Here is a 26,325-nt window from a genome sequence, read left to right on the forward strand (position 1 = left end):
CTTTCTTCTTTCCAGATGACATGCATTAGAAACCCCACAGCAACAAGTGCAATGCCATAAATTGGAATAATTCTGACTGCTGAGGGTCTAAAGTGGGGAGTGTTTAACTTTGGGATCCACTAGAGTGAGGTGTTACAGGATGGCGCTCCTACAGCTGGTTGTCATCAAGTCTATTCATTCCCGATTTTCCACCTCCAAGTCAGTCATTTCCAACATTTTCTCTTTTAATTCTTCTGTCTTTATAGTTAAGTGAGTTGGAACAGGGCGGTCTGCTCATTTCTATGTAGGATGCAAGCAAATGGGAGAGGCTGGGTTGGATTGATTTGTTTATTTGTTAACCGTTGCTTGGCTGGATGGTTTCCTTATGTGCCCTACACATGACGCAGAGCTGGTATTCAAGCCTGAAGCCAGCTCTCCCACATAGATTTCACACCCTACGGAGACATATATTAAAACACTGATAAAGCAGAAACATAAACAGTAACGTAACATAAAAATCTTGTAAAAATGGCCCCGTGTTTCCTTTTCTCTGAAGCTATGCGTGCATGTTGTTTGCTTACTCTTATGTCTTGTATGTTTATCTGTCAGGTGTTTTAGCATAGGAGTGCAGAGTTCAACCTCTGGGATCCTGTTGGAAGACTTTCACAGATTTACTCCTTTCTCCACTTTGTGAAAAAAAAACACTGCTCTCTAAAAATATCCTCCTTCATAATGTCAGCTCACATTGTTTGCAGATGTAGATTGACCGACTGAAGCAACAGTCCAAAACGTTTCCAAGCAGATGTGTTTCAGTGTTTGGTGAATTTTGATTTCACTCCAACCTGCTCTGCTGTAGTGAGGAACTGAGTCAGAGGTGTGACATGTAGCAGTCAATGTTTAAAAAAACATGAAAGCCACATTTTGGCTTGAATTGTGTTTTTTCTCTCTCAGAGGATGTGGCGATTGCTGCCACTAGTGTTGAGCCATTTTCAAATGAGAAAGGAAAAACAAGAACTGAGGGTGAAATGGAATAAAATTGAATCTCTGTCGTTATCCATCCATCCATTTTCATCATTTCATCAAATGTGTTAACCTCTTTAAGTGACACTTTATCCATAACACAGCCATGACTGTGTCTCACTGTATAGACCACAGTCCTCTGTCCAAAGTGAGAGGCAGATTTTACCACTCAGGAGCCATGTTGGAAATACTTCCAGGTGGTAAATTTAAGGTTTATAATGCCAAGACATTTCTCACATCCTTTTTAACATAAACCAGAGTGCAACAAAAAACATGGCCATCTTGTCCCCTACTCACAATTAAGGCAAGGCAAGTTTATTTATATAGCACAATTCAACAACAAGGTGATTCAAAGTGCTTTACAGAGACATTAGAAACAAAACCAAATAAAAAAACATGATTTAAAATTGATTAAAACAAGCAAACAAACAAACTAACTAGCAAAGAAACAGACAAACAAACAAAACAGTATATAAAATCAAAACAGATAAAATCAGAACAGTAGATAAAATCAGTAGTTAAAATGTAAGTTTTGAAATTTAAGCTTAAGCGGATTTGGTGCTTTATTTAAATGCAGCTGAGAATAGGTGAGTCTTCAACCTGGATTTAAATAAACTGAGTGTTTCAGCTGATCTGAGGCTTTCTGGGAGTTTGTTCCAGATATAAGGAGCATAAAAGCTGAATGCAGCTTCTCCGTGTCTGGTTCTGACTCTGGGAACTGATAAAAGACCGGATGCAGATGACTTGAGAGATCTGGAAGGTTCATTAAGGACTAGCTCCATGGTGAAATTTGTAGTCCAAGCCAGATATTTTGGATAGAGCACGCCATAGTGGGCACGACCAAAACAATAGAAAAAAAATCTTACCTTCCACCATAGAGATAAAAAGAAAAACTCCCAGACATAAACATTAGAGAAGGTTGCTAAAACAACCTCACAGCTACCAGCACTACATTTTAAACATGTAAGTAGATGGTAATCTAGCTCTTCTAGCTTCAACGACACTACAATGCATAGGCTGGTGTGCAGTCTGGAAACAGACAGAGCTAATCAAGTCGTATCAGGTCCTAATTTAAAGCTGGCACCTCTGGTCACCAACCTATGGTCATCTGCCACATAGAGCTTACATAACTGAAAGCATAGAACAAAATGAACACCACTCCTCAGGCAGGGAGGAGGGAAAACAATAACACAGAATACAAAATCAAGTCTGGGTCATAGCACTTTTATTTCAGTGGTCACCTCAACATTAAACACCTCATGAGTCGAATCATCAGTCAAATCTCATTAAGTTCTCTTTACAAGTTTGATGTTGGCCCAAAAGCTTTTTTGTGCTACAGGTTCTTCTTCTACAAAACACACTCACAGTCTCACAAAAGGATGGATTTATTTAGCGCCTAATTCCAAGTATTGACATGATCGGTGTGACTGGTTCTTTTTATGCTTGCCTGCTGCAGCACATGTGAAAGTACAGTGAACCTCAACTTTGCACTCATGTCAGTCCAATAGTGCGACTGGCTCATAATATCAGGGTTTGGCTGAAATTCCCCGAAGTTTCAGACAACCACATTTTCAGACGTTAAGAAAGTCTCATGTCTTTTGGCTTTATTAAGAAATTTCCTGCATATTTATTGAAATGCCCACATTAAATTTTTGCCATTAAATCTTTTAGATAATGACAAAGATCTGTTTTATATATGTTCCTTATGACTGGACTTTTCTATTTTTAACACATGATATTTAAAATAACTATATTAATATATTTCTTTTGGTTTCTTTGAGAATAAAATAATTTTTTCTTTCTCATCTGTTTTTGTGCCGTGAATCCATCAGATATGACTAATCACCATACACATTTTAGCCCATTAAGTGCTGATGGAGTGTGTAAGCCCTGTTAGCAAAAATCTGATGAATTTATCTAAGCGTATAAATAAGTGTCTATGTGAATGAATAAAGCTATAACCTGCTGATTTGAATTTACAAATAAAGCATTCATCAACAAACGAGAGCCAAGCTGAGACATTCTTCTTGTAGGTGCTTGTTTCTTTTTTAAATTAGTCACACAGACAAGTTTCAGTTGTATCGCCTCGAGCATGTTCGCACATTTGCTTCAAGTTGGCGTATCTCTTTCATTTCATCTCTTTATGGGCTTTTTTGTCATTTCAGCTGAGTTGGAGTCCTGATTAATCTTGATAGGAGGAAAAACTTCTGTTGATTAGTGTTTCCATGTAAATGTTCCCTGCTGATCAAATTAAAATTTATCTGTCAACCCCATCTTGCTCTGCTTTGTTGCATTCAGTAGAAACTAGTGAAGGGGGGAGCTGTACAAAAACATTTCATCACTTTCCTGTTGTATTCCTTTAGTTCATTTTTTTTTTAACTGTTGTGCTATTTCACAAAAATTGAACCAGAACACACGTTAGTACCGTTCTTGATCATTTTCTTGCTATTATGTCATTTCGTTGTTGGTGAAGGATTTATCGCTGAGGATTAGTCTCTGACACGTAGCAGGGACAAAAATTCCATCTGGAATCCAAAACGTTTAAGTGGTGATAAGACTGTAGAGAACCGCACTCTGGGTCCGGTAGACCTTCACATATGGTCTTGTTTTAAACTGTGGTTTGGCTGTGAGTCCAGCACGCCATTCTTTCTGGCTTAAGCATTTTATTTTCATTTGCTTGAGGTCATTTTCACAATGCTTTTGGGTGTTTTTGAAACGGGGGGAAAAAAACCAACAAAAACTGCCTATCATCAAAACTAGGAGGGTGGGAAATGTTAAAATGTTGATAGCTCTGTGAGATTATGACACCTGTGTGTTCCGTTTTGGAAATATTTTAAATAATCTTTTATGGTTTTCCCAATGACAAAAAGCTTGCTGAGTCTTTAGATTATGTGTTATACATGTATCCAGCCTACTTTCAACTGCTGAAAGAAATTGATTGAAATCTTTAAATTACCCCACCAAGATCAGCATCATTGTCATGTTTGTAAAAATGGAATTAATCAAGCTGCCCATTAGCTTAGCTTAGCCTGAAGAAGAAATACAGATGTTGTCAGAAGTTTGTATATACTCATCAACTTGGATCTTTTGAAAAACACTGTGGGAAAAGGGATAAAATTGCTTTTTATATATATATTTTTGGTAATTTGGGGCTTTTAATGATTTCTTTAAACTTTTATTGGGAAGGTCCTTCCAGAAACTACATGTTTTGATATTTGTTTGGGATCACTGTCCTGCTGGAGCTTCAGCCACCTGGCAGTTGATTTGAGTCCTCCTTCATTATTCTTTCCACTTTGTGCAAAGTACGAGAATCAATGACACCAAAACAGTCACAAAGCAAGATGCTACCATCACCATGTTTGTCATGGTGGTAAAATATTCATACTGTAGGTTTGAAAGCTTCCCCTTTATTCCTCAAAACAGACCTCTTGTCATTCTGCCCAGACAGTTCAATCTTTGTGTCGTCTGACCATAGATGATTTCTCCAGATGGCACTTGGCCTGTCCATATGGGCAGCTGCATTAAAGGTGTCGATTTTGGAGGTGGGGCTTCTCTCTTCCCTCTTGGCCCAAAGCAATGTAAAACTGGCTTCACTGTGGACAGTGATGCTGGTGCTCCAGCAGTTTCCAGTTCACGAGAGCTTTGAGTCTCCGTGGCTCCTGGCTTGGTCCAGAACATCCTAACTTATTTCCTCCCATCTGAGCATGACAGTTGGGTCTTCTTCCAGGCTTTAGCACAGGGGTAGGCAACTCCAGGCCTCGAGTGCCGGTGTCCTGCAGGTTTTAGATCGCACCCTGGGTTAACACACCTGAATCAAATGATTAGTTCATTACCAGGCCTCTGGAGAACTTCAGGAAATGCTGAGGAGTCATTTAGCCCTTTAAATCAGCTGTGATGGATCATGGACACATCTAAAACCTCCAGGACACCGGCACTCGAGGCCTGGAGTTGCCTACCCCTGCTTTAGCAAATACTTGCAAAGACACATGCAAATACTTTGTACTTAACATTGTTTGAAGGAATGAAATTGGAATCTTCAGTTGTTTAAAAAGCCTTCCCAGCTTATGTAAATCTACAATTCTCCTTCTGCACTGAGTTCTTTGGACCCATTGGTCCTGAGTACTCTTTTCATGCCAGCAAACTTTTGACCCCCTTGTGAATTAGAGATTGTGCATCCGGTTCTTATTGGATTTTAAATTAAATATGTCTCCTCTAAAATCATTACCCTCTGACAAAGAACAGTTCAAAGAAATCATTAAAAGCCCCAAATTACCATGACGGTCATGCCCATGATGACTGTTTGTAAACTTCTGACCACAATTGTGTTTTCTCCTCATGCTGACCACAAGTATACAGTAGCTGGCCTGGCTGTGTCTGCAGCTAACAAATCAGTCTACGAGTGCTTCTAAATTTAATCAATTACAGCATGATGTTGTATGGACTGAAAATATACGAACATTTATACTGTACTGCTCTTCTAGTCTTACTTAGCTCAATAAGTCCCTTGGGCTACAAATCACATACATTCATGCAGCACATTATAATATGCAGTTTAAGTGATTTTTTTTTAACCCTTTATTAATCTAACCAGCAAGTTTGGACTGTAGGGGGATGGAAACCCACATAGACACATCTAAACTTCACACAGAAGTACCCCAACCTAGCATTGAGCTTCCAGCTCAAAACCTTCTTGCCATCAAGGAACAGTGCTAACCACTACACTGCTATTCCACGTACTCCTGGTTTTCACGGATTTTGATATGAAACCAAGAAAATACAAGCCATGCATAAAAAAATGCTTTAAATGGGCAAAGGAAAGAGGAAATCATTTCAGGATATTAAAGTAAATCATGTACATGTCATGCAGTCAATTATGAAACTTAAACTGAAGGATGATTTCAGAGAGTGGATTCATTAGCATAAATCCTTAATGAGCTGCTTCAAGTTTATTAAAAACCTGCAAGCTGCAGTGTTTTTGGGGGGTGGACCTCAAAGTCTACCGATTCAAACGTCACTGGAAATGGAAATGTACAACGAAAACAGCCTAAAAATATCTCCGAGCCTGAAATGATCTGCAATTCATAAACTATTAAGACGTAGCGTTCTACCAGACAATAAAAGCATTTGCAAGCAGGCAATAATATATGCCAAACCGGATTATTAACTCTATACTTTCACCCATCTACAACTGTTGCATAATTTTTCATGTTTTTAAAGTGATGACAAAAAGTTATTACATTGAAATTAAATGTGGCAATTGTTCATCTTAATGCTTAAACACTGAAGCTTTATTAGTTTTCTTCCTTGTATTCTTTGAGCTACTCTAAGCTAATCAACAGCTGGCACAGGTTTCATATTTGCAAAACAGATCGCTTTTTAGCAAGCAGGTTTGCCAAGATCTCAAGCTCTTCCTTTAACCAATAATATTAACACCGTATTTATCAATTCGTGTGAATATCATCAATCTCAGTGTAGCTACAAAGGCAGAGTAGACAAATAATGCAATGACATCTGTTTATTTTAATATGGATGTCCATTACACTTGCACATATTTTTGTTTTTATACATTTTCTAGGGTATTTTTCTGTCTTGTATCAACGCTAAGAAATTCACATTTACATAATGCATTTTACATTAGTAGGTTACTGCAGATGACATTCAGCTTTACTGGGACCAGGTCCTGATCTATCTGTGTCAAGTAATAATATCACAGAGTATCACAGTGAACCTCCCCATAGACTTCATGTTACTGTAGATTACATATCTTGTTGCCTCTGTGATGGAGGTATGTGATCAAACTTACTGTACATGCAAAAAAATCAGTACCGTAGTGCTGATTTCTATTGACAAATAGTATGTGTGAGCTTAAGAGTAGAAGTCCTGGGTGGCATGTTTATGCAATGCTACATGACCCTGTTAGTCGCCAGTATTTATAGCATGTTAACATATAGTATGTGTTCACTGGCAACCTATTTGTACTGTAAGTCTCTTTATACTGGTGCCAAGTTTATACAGTTTGCTTGCGTCTCCAAGGTTCATCTATAGTGCTGACTTCGATTTGCTAGAAACCTTCATTAGCTCTGAAAATATTTTTAAAAATACACAAAAAACACAAAATAAGTGGAAAAACTGCAAAAGAAAACTAGCCATACATCTGAACTCAAAGATACTGGACACTGTACACAGGCACTTGAACTGTGGTACACTCTTTGAGTGCATTCATATTATGTCTAATAAGTGCTACAAAATAACATCAGTTAGAAAAAATACGGATTCCAAAAGTGTAATATTGTTCATTCATACAAACAAACGGGAAAATGTAAAGACAAAAAAAGAAAAATCAATTTACAACAAAAAACTTAGGGCTACTCAAACCTTATCCTTGAATTGGTCTTGCATATATTTCTGTTTATATTCAGGTTGTAGATTCCTACAGTGTGTCTCACTTTACAAGCTGTTAGAGTAACACGGAATAAGTCAGTTCAGGGTATATGAGTTCACTGCTGGAGGGCTGATTGGGCCTCAGGGGGATGCAGTCGTGGAGTAGGGGTTTTTTTTACTTTCCTGTTAAGTCAACACTCTGGTCGCTCATACTGTAGCAGACTCTGCTTTAATGTCACTGCCAGAGCTAGGATCGGGATGACTCATACCGACTCTTACAATAGAGTGAATCATACACTGTCTGTATGTGTGTGTGGTCACATGTCCGCACCGCATCAGCTGAGGAGGTGTGAGCAAAGGACAGCAGAGTTTTATTTGCTTCCATTCATTATGCTGCAGTGATTCATGAATCACAAGTGAAGAGAAAGTTTAATTGTCTTGAGCTGTTGGTGACCAGGTGATTGATGCATGCGGGATATAATGACTCACTTTCTCTGTCTTCTTCTCACTGTGTGACATTTCCTATCTGGTGGTCATTAAATTCGACAAGTTCTGCTAACAAGTAAACACATCCGCTTGTCCATAGATAATGGTATTACAAATAATCCCCGTTTAAAAGCCATGTGTCATCTCTTACATGTGAGGTTTCGTATGAAGCTAGGAGAAGTGATGTGTTTATTAGGAAACTTGGTACAGGTAGGTGAATTTTGTACCTTTGGCCAGAGCCAACCATTTCCCCCGTTTTACAGTATTCATTCTAAGCTAAGCTAACCGGCCTCAGAGAGCATCATATTGAATGTTCAGATCTGACATTAGCAACAATCTTCTCATCAAAATATTCATGAAAAAAGCAATCAAACTATTCTTTTAAATGATTCTGTTTCTAGATCCTGAATCTATATCAACCCGTGTCTTTCTAGCTACTTTACTTGTCTACTTAGCAGGTCTATTACACAACTTACAGATGATTCACACTAATTTTCTGAAGATCTCTTTATCATTTTATCCACACCACATTAAGAGGGACCCTGAGAAGATGCGTGCCCCTGAAGGAATGAATGCTAAAGCAATGCCGGTGAGCTCAGCTGCAATCTTTTGCAAGGTATCTATGTCAATTGCTTTTACAGCTACGTTAGGCAACAGGAGGGGGGCAGCATAAAAGTGGTCCTCCATGATAAAAGGTGTCACCCAGCTTTAGATGTGAGCCTGGACTAAGTGCTTTTATATCACCAGCCAATGTAGTAAATGTCAGCAGCCTCAGAGTGGGATAAAGGATTTGTAATGTGGCGTTGAGGCTTCAGCAAGGGCGTAGTCACCCCTCTGTTGTCCACGGCATTAATCCCAATGAGAGTGGAGCGGAGGGTAAATGAAGCTGAAACCCTGAGGTAATTACTACCTGCCTGTCAGGATGTCTCTCTAATGGGTCCCGTGTTGATGTGAGTGCCAGCGGCAAAGCATTAGCACCTCCACACTGTTTATCAGACTCAGACAAAGCTGCATGAAAGACTGCAAGAGTGAGAAAGTGAAGATGTAGTTGCTTGTGCAGATTATGAAATGAAAGTGTGCCTCTGAGGGTTGTCCCAATTTTCCACTCAGTAAGCGTAAATTGTTATAGATGGGATTCCTTGTTGCTGATTTTGTGTCCCAGATTCATTTAAACATCAGTTTAATGAGCACTGATGACGTAGTTTGTTGCTCATTAGACGGCTTCCCCTTCCCATCAGGCAAGTTAACTCATTGCAATGAGTCAGCAGAGCTCCACAATGCCGAGACGTCCCCCTTCATGTTGCACATCCAGGCTCCACGGAGGAGTGTGGAGGACCACCGCTCAATCAGCCATGTAGCTCAAGCCACAAAATTACCATAAACAGAAGATATACATTTGGTTATGTTGAATTAAAAGCGTGAAATTACCGACACACAATCCTTTTTAGGTGGCGTAACGGAGGTTAGTTTGTGAGAGAAAGTCAGGAAGAAGCATCTCACTGAGGCAAAAAAAACCCCAAACAGTTAACCTCTTTTTCCAAATATGAGTCACTCGCATCAGTCGGTGTAGCCAATCTCAAACAATGACGCAGACTTTTTATAAGACAACATGACATGAAACGCATTTGTGGTTAAATGATACAAGAGAAAGAAATTTCAGAAGAAGTTGGGAGTGACTCACGGCTCCCCTGTTGCTTTTCGTATCGCTGATGACAGTGGGGGTCTAATAGAGTGAATCTCGTGGAGAGAGGCAGAGGATTATCCAAGAGTGGGACGCCACAGAGCAAGATGTGAGACGGACAAGCTCCCTTTGTCTCTTCGATGCTCGTGAAAAAAGAGGGAATATAATGAAGTGTCTTTCTACCTATTTACCTATCAGGCATAGATGTTTCATTGCAAGTGATCATAAAATTTAAAGGTAAATGAAAAGCTTTGAGATGGATACGAGGTTCTAAACTGGCAGCTAGTGAGAATTATGTCATGTCATACTGGAATAGTCAGGTAATACAAGATGCACTGGCAAATATCTACCTATCTGTGTAACACAGGTTCAGATTTTGGTTGATATTGCCAAAGAGTGTCCAGGCACACTGTATGTGCATGGAGGAAGAGTCAGCGTGTGGCCCAAAGGTGCTGGGAGGTCCTTATCAGTCGAAATGTCGCTCTGTGGCAGCTTCAGATATAAATCAGAGTCGGTTTTTACATTCTGTGGCCGCCTGTCTTCCTTTTGGTCCACTGTTTAAGTCCCCACTGTCTTCTCCTTGTCTTGGGCCTCCGTCTCCTCAGACTTCAGGGGGAGGCGAGTCAGGCTGGGGACCCCCATCCACCCTAACCACTGCAGAAAAAGATAAGATATATGTCAGGCTGTGAAAAGAAGATACTGGTGGAGGTTTTTTTAGTTGTAGAGCTCCTCTTTTATTAACTTGAAATTTCACTCATACCAACACTGTTTCTTGTGTCTCGCACTGAAAAGATCCTTGTTCTATCTTCTTCAAAAAGTTTCTTAATCACGAGGAAATGCTTCTAGTTACATCGCCCAAATGTTAAAGCTATCCATTCACCAAAAAATAAACTACTTACTATAAGTCATGTAAAACCTCTAAAACTCTGGATAATCACACTCTACCCTGTAGAGGGCCCTATGGTGTCATCCACTCATTCAAGCTTGTTAAACTGGATCATTAGCTCCATGAGGATGGGAAACAAAGCTGATTGAGGGAAACCATGGAAACACCTTGGGAATGAAGACATAATTCTGAGAGGACCCCAAAGTCTGTGTCTTATCAATGCATCCTTGTGAAAGTGAACTACAGTACAACAAAGTTTGAAGAATTGACTACCTATAGTGTCACTCTCCTCCTACAAAATCCTTTTCCAAACATCCTACTGCACTAAGAGCACTAAGATCGCTACATCCAGTTTTTCTGCTTCCTTTCTCCATCTACTCTGATTATGTCCAGCGGCAGTCCAAAGCACTCGTCTCTTCCTTCTGCTTAAACAGACACTCTACAGGCATCCTCAGTGACACAGAGCAGAAAGACTCTGACACTGGCCAGTGCCCAGCCATCTGTATCACGCACAAGTTCATGCACACAGACATACAGCGGCTTGCACCTGCACTTCTGCTTCAGTCCAACTGTTTCTGAACTGGCAATGCACCTCATTTCAGAGGCAGCATTGATAATAATAGCCACATGGCTGTTTTATAAAGTCCGACCTCATTCCGAGAATCAATACAAGCTGTCTTTCACTGAACCAGTTCAATCAGGTCTACTCTGAAACGTGAACTCCCCATCAGAGCGAAGCCTTGTTACTGACTCTTTTTTTTTTTCCAATCAGAACATTCAGGGAATCCTGATTGGATCCAAAGCCACTGTTAAGCTTTGAAATTTGCCAATTGTGATTGTGATTTGTGGTTTCATGATTGTCACAAGAACTCAAAGGAAAAGTTAAAGAGTCAGTGTTTTACTATGTTCACATATATATATGTTTTTCTTTTGATAGTTTACAATCAAATAGCACTACTTATATTCATTTCAGAACTCATTTTATTCCATTTAAATCCATTTTCATTTTTTAGGGCACTTGAAAGGATACTACATATTTTTGTGTTTACTTGATTAACTAAACCCTGCATGAACACAGTCTTTTCTTCCTAAATTATAAACCTATTTGCTAAATTTGCCTGGTCCCTCTTTTTTGTATTTTTATTTGTCATCTTTTTTTTTATCAAATATCTGCTTATGCACTTGTGTCATGGGGCAAGATATTTGTACCCAATTGTGCATTTTTAGAGTTCTACTTACCAATCAAGTTTGATGCTTTGCTTCAATGCCAACAACAGCCCATGGTGGGAGCAATAGAGTGAACTCATTTGCCAAAATACAACCTTGAACCTTAAGCTCTGATCATAATTTAGATCTTTATAGCTTTTTTTTTTAAAATGTATCTGACTTTGTAAAGAATCACTGGTTTACAGAGCAGCAAGTCTTGCACCAGATGCCTGTTCTCTATACTGGAAGCCCCAGCTGGTGGTTGTCCCCAGAGGCTAATTCAAAAAACTAGTCACCAGGTTCCCAGCACTTCAGAAATTTGCTTCTACATCCTGGTGATAAAGGGAAGCTGAATATTAATCAGGACACTAGAGGGTGAATATTTAGTTTAGTTGTGAACTTGATTGTGGATTTGACAAAAACAGATGAAATAATAAGACTCTGGCTTTGGGGGAAAAAACTGCCTAAATCTTTGTTGATACCATCAAGTGTGTTGATTTGTTAAACCAACATCTTCAGGGTAATCAAACCACTTAACCAATTATTAAAGTAGTTTAGAATAATTGAATCAGTTAGTCGACTCATTGCAGCTCTACTGTGCACCGAATACATACTTATTTCACGCGGGGTGTCTGCTGCCTACTTCTATGCTCATTATTCAAATAACAACAGCAGTGAGAATACTTCCACCCAGAGAAGTTTTTGCAAATTTGCTAATGTGGGAGGATGACAACCAGTTATGAGTCATCCCTCTTGTTCTGCAGAAATTGCATTAGTGATTTGTAACATGACTCAGCTGCATTATTACTGTAACTTTCAGCTGTATAATGTTACAGAGTAAAGAACGTACCGCTGAGACTCTGCAGGTACCGTGAGCAATCAAACGCAATCCCACATGTAAACCCAATGATGGAGGTGGACTGTAGTGATGCAATAAAGACTGTCGTCCCTCTGCGTTTTCAGCAAACCTTCTGTCAGTGGCTTTCATAGGAAGATTAAGCAGCATAAATCTGGGACTGTACATTTGCTACAGGGTTATTTTAGGTCAGTTTTGAAGCTCTAACGTCAAATTTCTACCCTTTCATCATCAGGTCTTTTGTTTTTTCCAATGACTCTGACAATCCTTTAAAAAAAATTTGACTGACACCTGCTTTGACTCAGTTTGTTGGGCAACGAGGTCTCGTTTAAATTTTAAACACATACAATCTGCACAATTCATAGGGGGAAGCAGGCAGTAAGCGAGGGAGAGTTCAGGGAGGGGCGCTGCACAGATGAGACGGTTCTTTTCAATTCAGATGAGCAGACAGAAATGAGGCTGAGGACCCTTCATCTTGGAGGTCTCACCCCTCACCAGTGAATCATGCAGGGAATACCCTCATTGAGTGTGTCAGTCAAAGCGAGGGGACATTTTCAGTGCTCGGTTTCTGGTTTTAAAAGCCTCTTTGACTTGTTTTGACTGAAGCCGTTCCCATTACTTTAGCTACCAGTTAAATATGGTTCAGTGGAAACAGGAAACCCCCTGCGATTATCATGGATTTATGGCGCATATTCTCACCCCTTTGCTTTTTTTTACAGTCCCAGTTGGTTGTGTAAGAGCACACAACCCCCTGCACGAGCACATTTGCTGCCTTTTTAATGGCTTCCGCACCGACAGACGGTGGTAATGCCAATTAGCACGTGCTAAACACTGATACTACATCAGATTCGGAGCCCAGGCCTGGATCCCATCTCGTAACACCTGCTAATGAGCCAGTCCGTTAAAGAGGTGACAGTGTTAAGCAGGCAGTCATCCTCTCAATGAACCAATGCCAAACTTTGCCTCCAAAAGAAATTCCTTTCTTTTCTTCGACATACAGCGGGCTTCACATTTGTTGAGTGGAAGAATGAAAAGAGGTACTCAAACAAAACACAAGAACAAAATGAGCTTTTTCCAGGCCTCATTAGAATGTAATGGGGATCCTAGACCAGACACAGTGGTGCGGATTGTAGAAGCAAGGATTTGTCAGTTGTTTGTCTTCGCATACTATTATCCTTATTATAACAATTTCTTAATCTTTACACAATGTGCTTTGGAAGGGAAAAATAAAACCCTGAGAAAGAACAGGACAAGTGAGAACAACTGAAAACAAGATCACGAGCGAACTTAAGACCTCTTCAGTAGAGGAAAAAACTCAGTCTTATATGTATAAATCAAATAAAAAAGCTAGTTTCATTTTGTAAGTGCTATTTGAGAATTGAAGGACGATGGGTGGCTCAGTGTTGTGCAGAAGCCACTTCACATTCCTGGAGCACTTACTTTTATCCTCCAAGGCTCTTTTTTTCCAGACATTCAGTGACAATTCTCACCGAGCCTCGTTCATCGCGTTTATATATTCAGCGCTATGCAGTGAATGAAATCACCTGATCTTATATTGATTTAAAAGGAGAATTAGATGGTCATAAAAGACTGGTATAATTTGAGATAACTGGGCTCAAATATAGTAATAATTCAATGTATTTATATTTCTTGTACTGGTTAAGGGATGATACCAGCATTTTTGGGGGGTGGCTATTGTGATCAAATCCCTCTAACATATTGATCCTGTAAAACATTGTCTTTACATGCAAAGCTTGATAATGAATTTGCTAAAAAGTACTGCTGTTCCCAACAATCAAAAACACATTTCAACATACACATTCATGCTGCTTTAACATATATAAATCTGCAAGTTAGTCCCCAAAATGCACAGATTTCTCCTGATCCAGTAACGTTCCCTACAATCTAAAGTTCCCAGCTAATTTTGAAAATGTCACAGCTCTTTATTTAAAAAAAAAAACAAGACTTTTTAACAATATTTATGCCTTTAGTAGGAAGCACAGAAATTCTGGCTTGCAGACGAAAATGGCAAAGCACTAGAAATTAAATACTCGGAGTTATCTTAATATATCTATATTAACAGTAATGGCAGATATCTCAGACAAACAAAAACACACACACAAAAAAAAAGTTCATCTCTGCGTTTCTCCATCTTAATGCACTGCATTACAAGAAGTAAATTAAGGACATGGTAAATTGCTTTATAATAGATTAGTAAAGTGCATAATGTTGGTTCTAAGCCAGACATCATTTATTGAGTTCATCTTCCAAACAAACCTTTTAGATGTTGTCTGGCTTTCATGTCTGCATTGCACAATCTGTCCTAAAGACCTACACCAGAAACACTTCCCAAGTCCCCAGAGACAAATATATGGAGGAGTAGTGGTAAAGGCAAATACAGATCATGCATATACAGTTACATACCCAGTCTATACATTCCTCCAATGTACTGACTGAGATGAAATCTGTGTCAAAATTCTGTCAACACTGAAATTTTTCACCTTGTTTTGACGGCAGGTTTCCTACAGAGCCGTAGTCTGTGCATTCCTTGAGTCTAATGCATCGTGAGTACCTGTAAGACTTGGCCTAACCTACCTGCCTTTGGCAGCTAAATGTAGATTTTAGTCCTGCTGTTAGGTGATATACTGCTTTTGATCTCAATCCCGCAGAAATGTGTCTTCCCTCTGAGAGAAAAGCTTGCACAATGCTCAAAAAACACCACTACACACATTGATAAAATCTCAGTAGAATATCTTGATTTAATCGAGGCAGACTTTCCTTGGCACCGAAAGTAATACCACGTGAAGGAAAAAATGTATTCAGTCTGGGATGAGTCTAAGTTTCTGTGATGAGAGGCCAGGTTTTCATGGAGTGAAGCACCTTAGCTCCCATCAGGCTTATCATTTTATTAGAACATGGTCACGCAATTTCCACTTAATGCTTTCATGGAACTGGGAAATTGATTTGCAATAAGCAAGAGAGGACAGAAAGATGAAAGATGAAGCATTTTGGATACTTAAATACCCCTTTATCACACAGAAAGACTGAAAAGCTGGGATTAGGGTTTGAGCTTACCTATCTGTTCCTGTGTATGAGAGTGCGAAGGCTGAGGCTGGACTTCAGCCTGGGCCTGCTGCTGTTGCTGCTGCTGCTGCTGCTCCTGCAGACTCTGACTGTCCACTGAGATCCCGCTGTCACTGTGCAACTTCTCTCCTTCCGGCGTCACCATCTGGTTGTTTGTAGCTCCACGGTTATTAGCTGCCTGTTTGTTCTGTTTGCAGCTATTCCACCTGTGGAAAAGTAGCACATCAGATAAGATCCAGTGTGATAAAGATACAGTCATGGTTTTAAACTAAAACAAATCTTCTTTAATTAAAGCCAAAGGAGTTTGCAAAGAAAAGCGTCTGGACGTCTTTAAGTTACTTGAAGACGTTTCAGCTCTCATCCGAGAAGCTTCTTCAGTTCTAAGGTCAAATGGTGGGGAGTCCCAGATTTAAACCTAGTGGGAGTTTCCCCCCACAGAGGAACAAAAGGACCCCCTGATGATCCTCTAATCACCTGAGCCAAGGTGTGAAACTGGGTGTGGGTCCCAATCAGCCAGAGTTTCGGGTGAGCTCATTGTGAAACCTGGCCCCACCTTATCATGTGAATTCCTGAGGTCAGATGGCCCAGGATGTGAGTGGGCGTTAAGCCGTTTGGGGAGGGAACTCAAAACTGGATTATAGATGGCAGACAGTTGGTGTCGTAAACCACCGCCTCTGTTCAAAGATGGTCGCTCACTAAAGTATTACTTTTCTTTGGCTTTTTTTTAAGCATTTCTAAAACCAGAAACACAAAAACAAAACTATCGAATGAACAAAATTATGTTCTTATCTTCTGTAATAGATAAACAGAAGTCAATAAGAGGTTAAGAGGGTGGCTTATCACCACATTATCAGCTACCTACATTGTGTTACATTGCAAATGGCCCTTTCAAGTCTCTATCTACAGTGTGGGATCTGATGTCCCAACGTTGGTGTTGTTCCTAAAACATCATATTTAACAATCTTCAGTGCAAATGATGAAACACGTTTTACCCACCGGATCCATTACAACCTACAAGCCTTCCTGCCTTAAAGTGTTTCTGTCTGGAAGCCTTTTCTCCCAGAAAGCACTGCATTCAAACTTCTCCCGCTACCATCTCATTAGCAGGATTGGTCAGTTGCAATGATGAAAGTTGCAACAACATTACTTATTATGCTGAAAGAACTACGACAACGCTAACTCCCTAAAAATATCACCCTAAGATCCCAGCTGCTCTGCACACTTTACTGGATATATTAGCTAAACACATTTAGTATTTAAGATCATTCTAATTCAAAAACCTAAAATGACAAATTAGTAAACTATATTTCATATTTTACATCATCCTCAGAATTAATGGACTAACTAGCTCCACAGTCCTATGCAAAAAGAATATTTCCATTTCCATCTATTTCTGTTTCTTATTTGTGAATTACACAAACATTTAGTGTGATCGACATTATAAAGTCCAGATGGAGACAGCATTTTAAATCAGTTCATTGCAAAGCATTAGTTAGCTAACTAGCTACAGCTTCTAACACCTTATAGAAATCCATTCACAGCTGTCGCTTCCACTTTCAAATTCAACAATTAATTTTATTTTCTGCAGTTTTGAGTTACTGTATTTTAAAGAGGCATGCCACAATTTGAAGTGAGCTCCAATGGTGACAGTTGATGTAAACTGTTTATGAAATTTGTGCTTTAAATTAGTAATTTATGTCCTTGTAAAACAACAAGTCTTAAGATGAGTAGTTTGTGTTTGACAGAATTGTTTAATTAAACAAATAGATGATATAGCTGCTAGAATGGAGTAACTTTCACTTGTATTTCTTCAGAAAATGCTATGGGCTTTAACAGTTAATCTGTCATCATTATCGCTGTAAACTGCATAGTTATATTTTGTACTAAAATCTTAGAAAGCAGAATTATAATTAGTGCTATGAATACAACTACAAGAAAAAGAAACACTAAATAAAATAAATATACAAAATACTATAAAAAAGAAATACAACCAAGTGTTCTTCTTGTAGAAGATAAAGTGATGTGAATCAGTAATTTAAATATTCATGAGGTATTTAGTGGTACCGTATAGTAAACACCTCTTCTTATAAAATACTGGGTGTTAAAGAAATTCATGTAATTTACAGTCTGTCTATGCATGTCAACAAGTACATGAGGTTATTAACCAGATGTGTGCGTGACTGTGCTGATAAATCTGGCACTCAAATTTCCTCTGGTCGGCACTTTTCAAACAATCAATGCCCTTAATGAGCTTGTTTACTTGCTTCAAATGTGTTATAGCCTGGGTTTGTATCTGTCTGTCTGAGTGCTTGCATGTGTGGTTGCACGTCCTCACTAACGTGTGTGTGTGTGTGTGCACGCGTGTGTGTGTGTGAGAGAGCGAGAGCGAAAGAGAGACAGTAAGGGAGCGAGAGCTCTCTGAGAGCTGAGTTTGGGTTTTTTTGTTATGGTGTGTTTTAGCACAAATGGCTTAAAGCCTCTTCAACCACAACTGGAATTAATATTCGACCAGCCACCTTACTACCACTTTTCAACCAGATGTTGCCTGGGGCAGATGTCGCTCCAAGCAACATCCAGACCACCATCATTGTTCACTCATTCTACACCAGGCAATATTTTTGAACAAGTTGTAAAACCCAAATGAGCCAATATCCTTGACCATAGAGTTGCTTTTAATTATTTCTCTTCACAAACTGACCTCCTAAAGATGAGATAAGCGGCAAGACCCACCACCATGGCAGCCAGGATAGAGCAGTAGATAGGTATGAGGTTTTCATTGAGGCCGTGACCGAGGAAGCGAGGAGAACCAGCGCTGGACGTAGTCGTTTCTCCTCCTGGCAGTGGGCTGTCAGAGGCATCGGGAAGGAAGGGATCAGGGAGGGAGGATGAAGATATATCCAAATCGGAGGTAGGAATGACATCGGTGGGTAAACTAGGATCTATAAGGAAGAAAACAGAGCGACAGGAGCATTTATGAGTCAGGAAACATGTTATTTAAACTGATTATATACAGCTATAGAAATAGAGCACAATTAAATTCTGTCCACATTGCAGGCTAAAAAAATATTTATATCTGTCTCTGACTGTGTACTGCATGGAAGCTCCAAATTACCATGGCATTCATGTCGGTGATGAATGTAGGTAAACTTCTCACTAGAAGTTTACCTACATTCATTCATACCTACATTCATGCTCCACTGCGTCATTGCTGACAGGATTTTCAGAACATGATGCACTCTGAGCTCAATATTTTGAGGAGGCTGTGCCAGTGCCAGCATGGAGACTTTTACCAGCTTTCTGCAACATTTACAGCGTTCACCATTTTAGTTTCACAGCAACACCACTTGTTGTTGCTATATATAGTTTATCATAAACCAAAGCACTGGAAAATTTTGCCCTGCTTGTAATGTTAAGGGGAGGACTGTATGAAAACTTCTGGGAAAATATTTTTATTCATCCATTACTGTCTAAAAAAGAAGAAATCCAAACATTACAAAAATAGAGATAAGTTCTCTGAGAACCGAGAAGTATATAGTATAATATACATATAAACTTTATTCACTTCCTGTGTATGAATCAAAACCTTAATGTATTAATTTCATTGTATATTCCCGTGCAAGTCCCCAAGCAGATGTCTGGCGTGCTGCACTCATGTAGCAGCTGTTTCTGATAGACAGATGGGTTCTTCCTGAGTTGCTCTGTGCAGAAAGAAGGAATGCTCTTTAACTAAGGGGGTAAATATCCACCACCCACTACACACTCAGCTTTCCCCACACCAAGTTTGGGCCTTGCATGCCAGGTCTCCTCTCGCCACATCTCCATCTGTGTGATCCTTGCGCACTGCACAACATTGAGGCCATATGGTTTCTAGCTGAACAAAGTCTGGGGTTTTAGCGAGGTCATCATATTGAGTTTAGCCTTTGCTGAGGCCAGAGAAGCGAGAAGAGCACTGTGCTACTGGACGGGTCTGGTTTCTATCATAGCTATGTCTGTAAAGAAGTCATTTTCATAAATTGTCCTATTTCCTCTTTCGTCGTGAGCTCCATTAATTATTTCAATGTAATTTTCCATTTGGCAGCAGCTCCATGGCATCGCTTCTTCTGAAAAAACAATGCATCCATCATATCTCTTCAACACTCCTGTCATATTATGCATTTGTTTTGAAAAGTTCTGCAAGTTACAAAGCAGCGATTCTGTTAGATGACAGAAAAGGTCTGCAGAGAAGGTTGCAGATTATGCCTTCTGTCAAAGTGTGGTCGAGCAGGCCAAGTAAGAGGTCTGTCCAGGCAAATCTAAGACCCCTCTGAGCACAACAGCAGAGTGAGGAAGGAGTTGTGCAGCCTGGTTCAGATCTGAGCCAGTAATTCCCACCAGAACCTCAGGCTGCTCCTCATTAGCTTTGTCTTGCACTTGCAGGATTAACCCTGCGGAGACTCCTGGGGTTTCCTTCATGGCCAAACACCGGGACACTCTATCCGAAATACTTTCGGTGTCCCCTCTTTACAGATGTTATGATTTTTTTAGGGCTGCTATCTGGTTTCCACGTATTATATTTCTGTGTTCTAAGCTTTTATCAATAAGTACAATATAACCTTTAAACGTGGTGTATTTGAAATCAGATATAACATCCTTTTTAAATAATAATTATATATAAAGAATTCAATTAAAATTTAAATAGAATTTATTCTAATGGCATAGTTATATTTAACCTAAAAAGAAAAAAAAACCTCCAACAGGTTTTGGCTTACAAGCCTTCATCCGGGTGTGAAACAGAGTACCAGCTGGTACTCTTTCTACACGTCTTTGGCAAATCTCTCATTTGAAGGCTCCACCATCTACAAGCTACTTTGCAACTCGTACTTTAATAATAATAATAATAATGGATTGGATTTATATATCGCAAATTGGATCGGATTTTATGGATTTTTCAAGGCACCCAAAGCGCTTTACACTATTCATACACTCTACGCCTCTCACTGGTGGAGGCAAAGCTACGGATGTAGCAGAGGCGAGGCTGCCATATCGTGCCATCGGCCCCTCTGGCCAACACCACTAGGCAGTAGTGTGCCCAAGGGCACAACAACCAGGACAGAGAGCCCAGGGATCGAACCGGCGACCTTCCAGTTACAGATGCGCTTCCCAACCCCCTGAGCCACGGTCGTCCCACGGCTTAAATGCATGGTTCGAATGTATCAATGTCATGTCATTTATATTCTGTATTATATGAATGTTGGATATTGAGTAAGGGAACAATCTTCCAGAAAAGACTGGTAATGGAAGAAAACCACACCACATGATTGCTGTGACCGCTGATGTTAACAACACGAAAAAGATATTCAGTGGACCATGACAGCCAATAGCTGTCCTATTTCTTCTGATATAGCAAATACTCAGGTTTCTTCATGGTGATTTGTTGCATATATTGCATACGGATGATTCTTTTAATAGTTCATTTGCATCTTGATGGGCAATTTGTCTGGACTTTTTTTCTGTTTGTCATGAAGCGTCCACGTTGGTCTGTCTTGCTGCATGACTGTGGCGGGGCAGTTCTGTCGTAAGGGTATTGGGTTGCTGAAAAAGCAGGAAATATATTTCGTGGGACAGAAAAACAGAGCACAACAGAGCCATACTTAGAAACAGAAATAATGCGGAGACCTATTTAAAGCGGCACTATTGATTGGGATCTGTCTAAAAGGAGGGAGTGGAACATGGGTGTTTGTATTACATGCATTTCTTGACCTTTCCTGGGATGTAGTCAGGTTTCCTAAGCTCTGCCATACATCATCCGGCTAATGCAGGGATGGCTAATGGTATTAGCAATGCAACCTGAGCTCACTAATAGGACACATTTTGAATGGAAGGTGTGAAAGTGTGCAGATGGTCTAGGCTTATATACAGTTTGTCAAATAAGTTGCAATCCCTACACGTTTGTCTTCACACTGGCTTTTAAATCACGTCACTCTTCTGTAAGTACGCTTTGGTGCAAGCAGTGCTCCCTACATGCAGATGTATGCTTACAGTACGAGTCTCACCTAGGATTTGCTGTAAATCGTTTATCTCTTTCCGAGCCAAGGCGACAGCTCTCCTGGGAGCATCCTTTGCATAACTCTGACTCAACACATAAAGTACAGTGCGCTACGTCTTTATTGTGACTCCTTCATGCTCTCATTTCTATAGGTTGAAGAAAAAAAAACTCTGGCTGTAGACCAAAGGACAAATATAAGCCTGCAGAGGCTGCGTACACTAACTGGAACAGAGCAGGAGCTTAAAGGCAGCAGTGGAACTTTAACAATTTAATTTTCGGAGCAGAGGGTTTAAAACAATCGTGACGCTAAATAAAACTAACCCTAGATTTTATGAGCGTGGGCCTGTGTGTTCAGGGAGATGTGTTTATTAGTGGGGTGTGGACCAAAAGGGGAGAAAAAAAAAGATTGAATTTTTATGAGCCATTGAGGTCTTTATGGTGAAGTTAACCCCAGGGTCTTGAGCAGTGGTTGATGTCTTGACTGCTGCCAGTTCAGGGTGGAGATGAGCAACTATCAGGCGCAGAACACGCACAATGACCTCTTTATCAGCCACCAAACACTCTCCCTCTGTCTCAGCTCAGCTTCTATCTCAATTGCCTGCCGTGCACACATCTATCATACGCACACGTACTACGAACTATTCAAGTGAGCGCTCTGTCTTCTGTGAGGGGGGGTTAATAGGAAGAGTAGAGGGGAGGATAGACAGAGAGGCAGAGTGTTAGGAGAGAGGGAGGAGGGGGTACAGATGAACAGAGGAGCTGCTGTAAAGTGCTCTGATTAGCAGGAGTAATTATACTGCAGCAGTGGAGGCACTGAATGCACACTGGCCAACTTCCACCACTCCGCTCACCGAGCCACTTGAGGGCCACTGTGGGAAGAGATAGAAAGAGGGGGAGGAGAGAAGGTGATGAGCGTGGCGTGATGAGAGTGGGGGTAAAAAAGAGCAAAGAAGTCTGCTTTATCTGTGTTTTTAATCTTTCACTCCCCTTCTCTTGGAAAAGCTGTCGAACAGATGCTCAGCATTTCACGTTTAATGCAAACCTGCTCAACTGGAGACCGGACAACACCGTTTGGAAAAGCTATCTCAAGGCCAACAGGATCAAAGGTCTTCGATAAAATGTGGCGGAGGTGTTTACAGCTTCACATCAAAAAGGTTCACGCATGTGCAGCGTCTTTAATGAAAAACGTAGGAATAAAATCACACTTGGCAGGGGAAGAGTGTGCGCGCGTCTTGTTAGCCTGCTATCAGTTGTATTGATTCGGGATGCTCATATAAAGCATTTGGGTGTCTGAAGTTGGAGATGACTAAGCTTGCTTGCATGTGTGTGTGTGTGTTTGTGTGCGTGTGTGTGTGTGTGTGTGTGCATACTGTAGTCAAGTGTGGGTGCTCATAGAGGTCACTCAGCGAAACCTGAGCACAAGTAGAAGAAATCCCTGGACTGATATCGACCCCTCTGCATAGAATACCAGCACAGCACATATGCTGCAGCCCTCTCTTTCTCTTTCTGACTCTGTCATTGTATCATGTAATTGACACTTGGTGACAGCTGGATATGAAAATCTGGGAACTTTAAAATGCTTTAATCACATCGTATTTACTGTATAAAAATAAGGCAGCGGGATAAGAATAAAATCTAAAAATTCCTCCTGTAAAAATTACCAGTAAGGCACTTTCTCCTTTGTCATAACAAGCTTACTGTATGCACAGTATCAAAGACCACCATGTAAGGTCAGCAAGCATCATCATGACCGCATGTGACTGCAGCCATTACCCGCAGGCCCACTGGTGCTATTATTTTTCAAACAGTCACATATCATGCCATCTCCAGTCCCCACCGTTACTGCTGCTGCAGTACCATCACTCAGGACAAGGCGGGTCACAGTTGATCTGCCTGGGTGGGCGCTAAATGGGCAGCAAAAGGCTGCATTGTGGCCTACGGGACGGCAGATATTTTTGGACAGGCCAGGCTAATGGTAGGCATTACTTTGAAATTCCAAGTGGAAGTAGATTATATGCCTGGACCATATATATTTTTGAGATGAGCCAATGCATTGTTCAGGCAACTAAAACTAAAGTCTAAATTTAAATTTTTTAAAAAATTGTAGTTTTTCAAACTCTAATTAATTCGTTTTGAAAATGGCAATTAATCTGTCTGATTTCTTTATCATTTTATCCTGGTGGCAAACAATATAAAAAATAGACCATAATTTGAATGGTGTAAAAAATTATCTTACTGATCAATTAATAATAAAATGCTAAATGTGGCGCTCATGTAAAAGTTGTTATGTATGTTTAGAGTCATTTTTCCTGCTTTTTTTCCCTCCAGTTCATTTCTCCATTGTCTTTTTTGCCATTAGAACCTATTATAAGAAGCTTCAAGTCATCCTCTCTACAACAACATGTGCTTGACAAATTTCTGAGGTTCATTAACTTGGTATATCCACCTGCCACCACCAGTGTTTGAGGCCATGAAATCTCAACCCTCTCGACGTTTAAAAGGGGATTATTACAGCTCCTTGCTGAATACCAAAATTTATACATAAACATTTTTCAATAAATTGATAATGTGCACAAGAGATTAGTAGGCCTTTAGCCAGTGTTCCATCTATTACGATCATTCTTTGAAGCATTTATTCAAAATTGCCTCACTGGTTCAAGCACGCTTTCCCATAAGATAATGCAGAAGAACATTTTTTCATACAGGAAATCGAGAGCAATACCAGCGAAGACATTTTACCCCATAGATTTGAACTTTGCAGCCCCCTGATGAGGTCAATTTCACGCCTTGTCTAACCCAAGTGAATTTATAGCTTCCTTTGGTACAAGCAGCTTGACTTTGCTCTGACATTCTGAGCTTCTGTTTTGTGGTCGAGACGATTATTCATTGTCCCTTTGTTGACACTGCAGCAAACTTTGACCTTTTAATGCTAAAACTTTGAACATCCTGCTGTTTAAAAATCAGACCAGGGCTGACCTCTGACCACGTTTGTTCCCACACATGTGGAAGTTACCCCTGCTGATTTGTGCAAAATGTGACTGAGACATATATGATGCTGTTTTAAAATTACTTGTAGCTACTGTGCAGTTTTAGTGTGGAGCTGCTAACTTTTTAAACTGACTTTTACCCCTGATGTGTTTGGCATAGAAACCATCTCGGTTCGTTTTTACCTTGGTTTCGTTCAAAGGTGAAAAAATATCCTTTAAAAAAAATTCAACTATATAAAAGCAACGTGAGTGTGCAGTGCAGACTTACTGTAGCAGACAGTGTCACTGGTTGGCGTGCAATTAGCTACTTGGGTTTCGTTTTCATCACAGATGGTGCAGGGCAGGCAGGGTTCGAGGGAGTTTTCCTCGTCAGAGAAGGTTTCGTCGACACATTCCTCACACACCGTGTCGTGATCGTGATCACAGTGGGAGTACACGCCCTGTCCCAAAGGGCACACCGTACACCGCTCACAACGGCCAGTTACAGTGTTGAAGAAATAGTTATAGTTACAAATGCATTTGGCATCGTTGGAGTCGGTGCATGGCGTCTCCATCCGCATCAACCCGGTGCACTGAGTGCATGTCTTGCACTCCTCTGTATGACTGTAGTTCTCAGAGAAGGTCTCGCCTGCACATTAGAGGAAAGGTTTGAAAGGAATGGAGAGAGAAGTGAGAAAGAGGAAATGGGAGATGAGTAAAAAAAATAAAAGAGATTAGAAGATGAAGAGAGAAGGAAATGTGAGGAGATAAACAGGGAGAAAAACAGTGAGTATAATGACATTAATCATGTTTACTGCACATTCATTAAAAGGAAGGACACATTGATCCACTGGGCTCTTTAGTGATTTGTGCTTCGGGACAAGAAAGGTGCTCTTGTTGGGGAGCGAGTCAAAAGCCTGCTGTGCTCATTATGATATCGATCCCAGAGTGTTTGCGCTGCGCTGAGTAAACTGCTTTAATCTCAGTCATACGCGGGGAGTGGAACGCAGGTGCATCCACATCCTTCCACTGAAAGCCTGTCTTTAAAAGTCATCATCACTGACTTAAGTAAATTAAGATACTTTTGTTACCTGGTCATGATATAAACTGATCTAAAAGCACAAATAGAATTTTTAATTGCCATATCATAATTGAATATATCATAACATAATGTAAGGCTGCAGTCGTATGTTTAAAACTTGACCTCCTGTTTCTTTTCCTTGCTGATCTTCCTTGATTTCAAGGATAACACCATGAGGTGAAGGAGAAATACAGATATGGAATTTGAATTTGCGCTACAGTCAAAAACTGTTCTATTTGAACTGCCCAGTAATGTATCGCAAAAGGCGCATTGAGTTCTTACCAAGTTGCTTCACACAGATGAAGACAACCCAGAGAAAATATCACTTTATTACCAAGGTTGGATTTTTTTTAATGTAAATTGGCAAACACTTCCAGGAGTTACACTAATGATCCAATGTAACTGCCGCCTTTATTTAAGCTTTTTGTAACTGAAGTAAGATTAAATAATAACCATCATCACAAATGCTGATAATAGGCATAAACGTCTAACTGCAAGGCAACAACTTCATAAGAAGCAGATACTGTTCAGTAGGATATCTTCAGATATTTTAGCTTTAGGTTTAACACAGGCTAATATTAGCTAAGCTTCACTCTTTGATCTGCCTGAAGTAAGAGTGTGTAAACTGGCGGACTGAGTAGTAGCGTCATCTATATAAAACACATGTTATTTCA

The 26,325-nt window shown here is 40.1% G+C and overlaps 1 protein-coding gene across 1 annotated transcript in view; it reads right to left on the bottom strand.

Moving 5' to 3' along the window:
* Positions 1 to 1,561: 1,561 nt before the first annotated feature.
* The window catches only part of ngfra (nerve growth factor receptor a (TNFR superfamily, member 16)), a 34,196-nt gene continuing 9,432 nt past the window's right edge, over positions 1,562 to 26,325 (bottom strand). Inside the window, exons 3-6 of the mRNA XM_085157367.1 lie at positions 24,860 to 25,219; positions 18,278 to 18,518; positions 15,571 to 15,785; positions 1,562 to 10,201 (exon numbers count right to left, since the gene is read on the bottom strand). Coding sequence (XP_085013493.1) covers positions 10,149 to 10,201; positions 15,571 to 15,785; positions 18,278 to 18,518; positions 24,860 to 25,219 — 869 coding nt within the window. The 3' untranslated portion in view covers positions 1,562 to 10,148. The remainder of the gene's footprint in view (positions 10,202 to 15,570; positions 15,786 to 18,277; positions 18,519 to 24,859; positions 25,220 to 26,325) is intronic.

Source organism: Neolamprologus multifasciatus, chromosome 4, assembly GCF_963576455.1.
Source record: "Neolamprologus multifasciatus chromosome 4, fNeoMul1.2, whole genome shotgun sequence".
Taxonomy (NCBI): Eukaryota; Metazoa; Chordata; class Actinopteri; order Cichliformes; family Cichlidae; genus Neolamprologus; species Neolamprologus multifasciatus.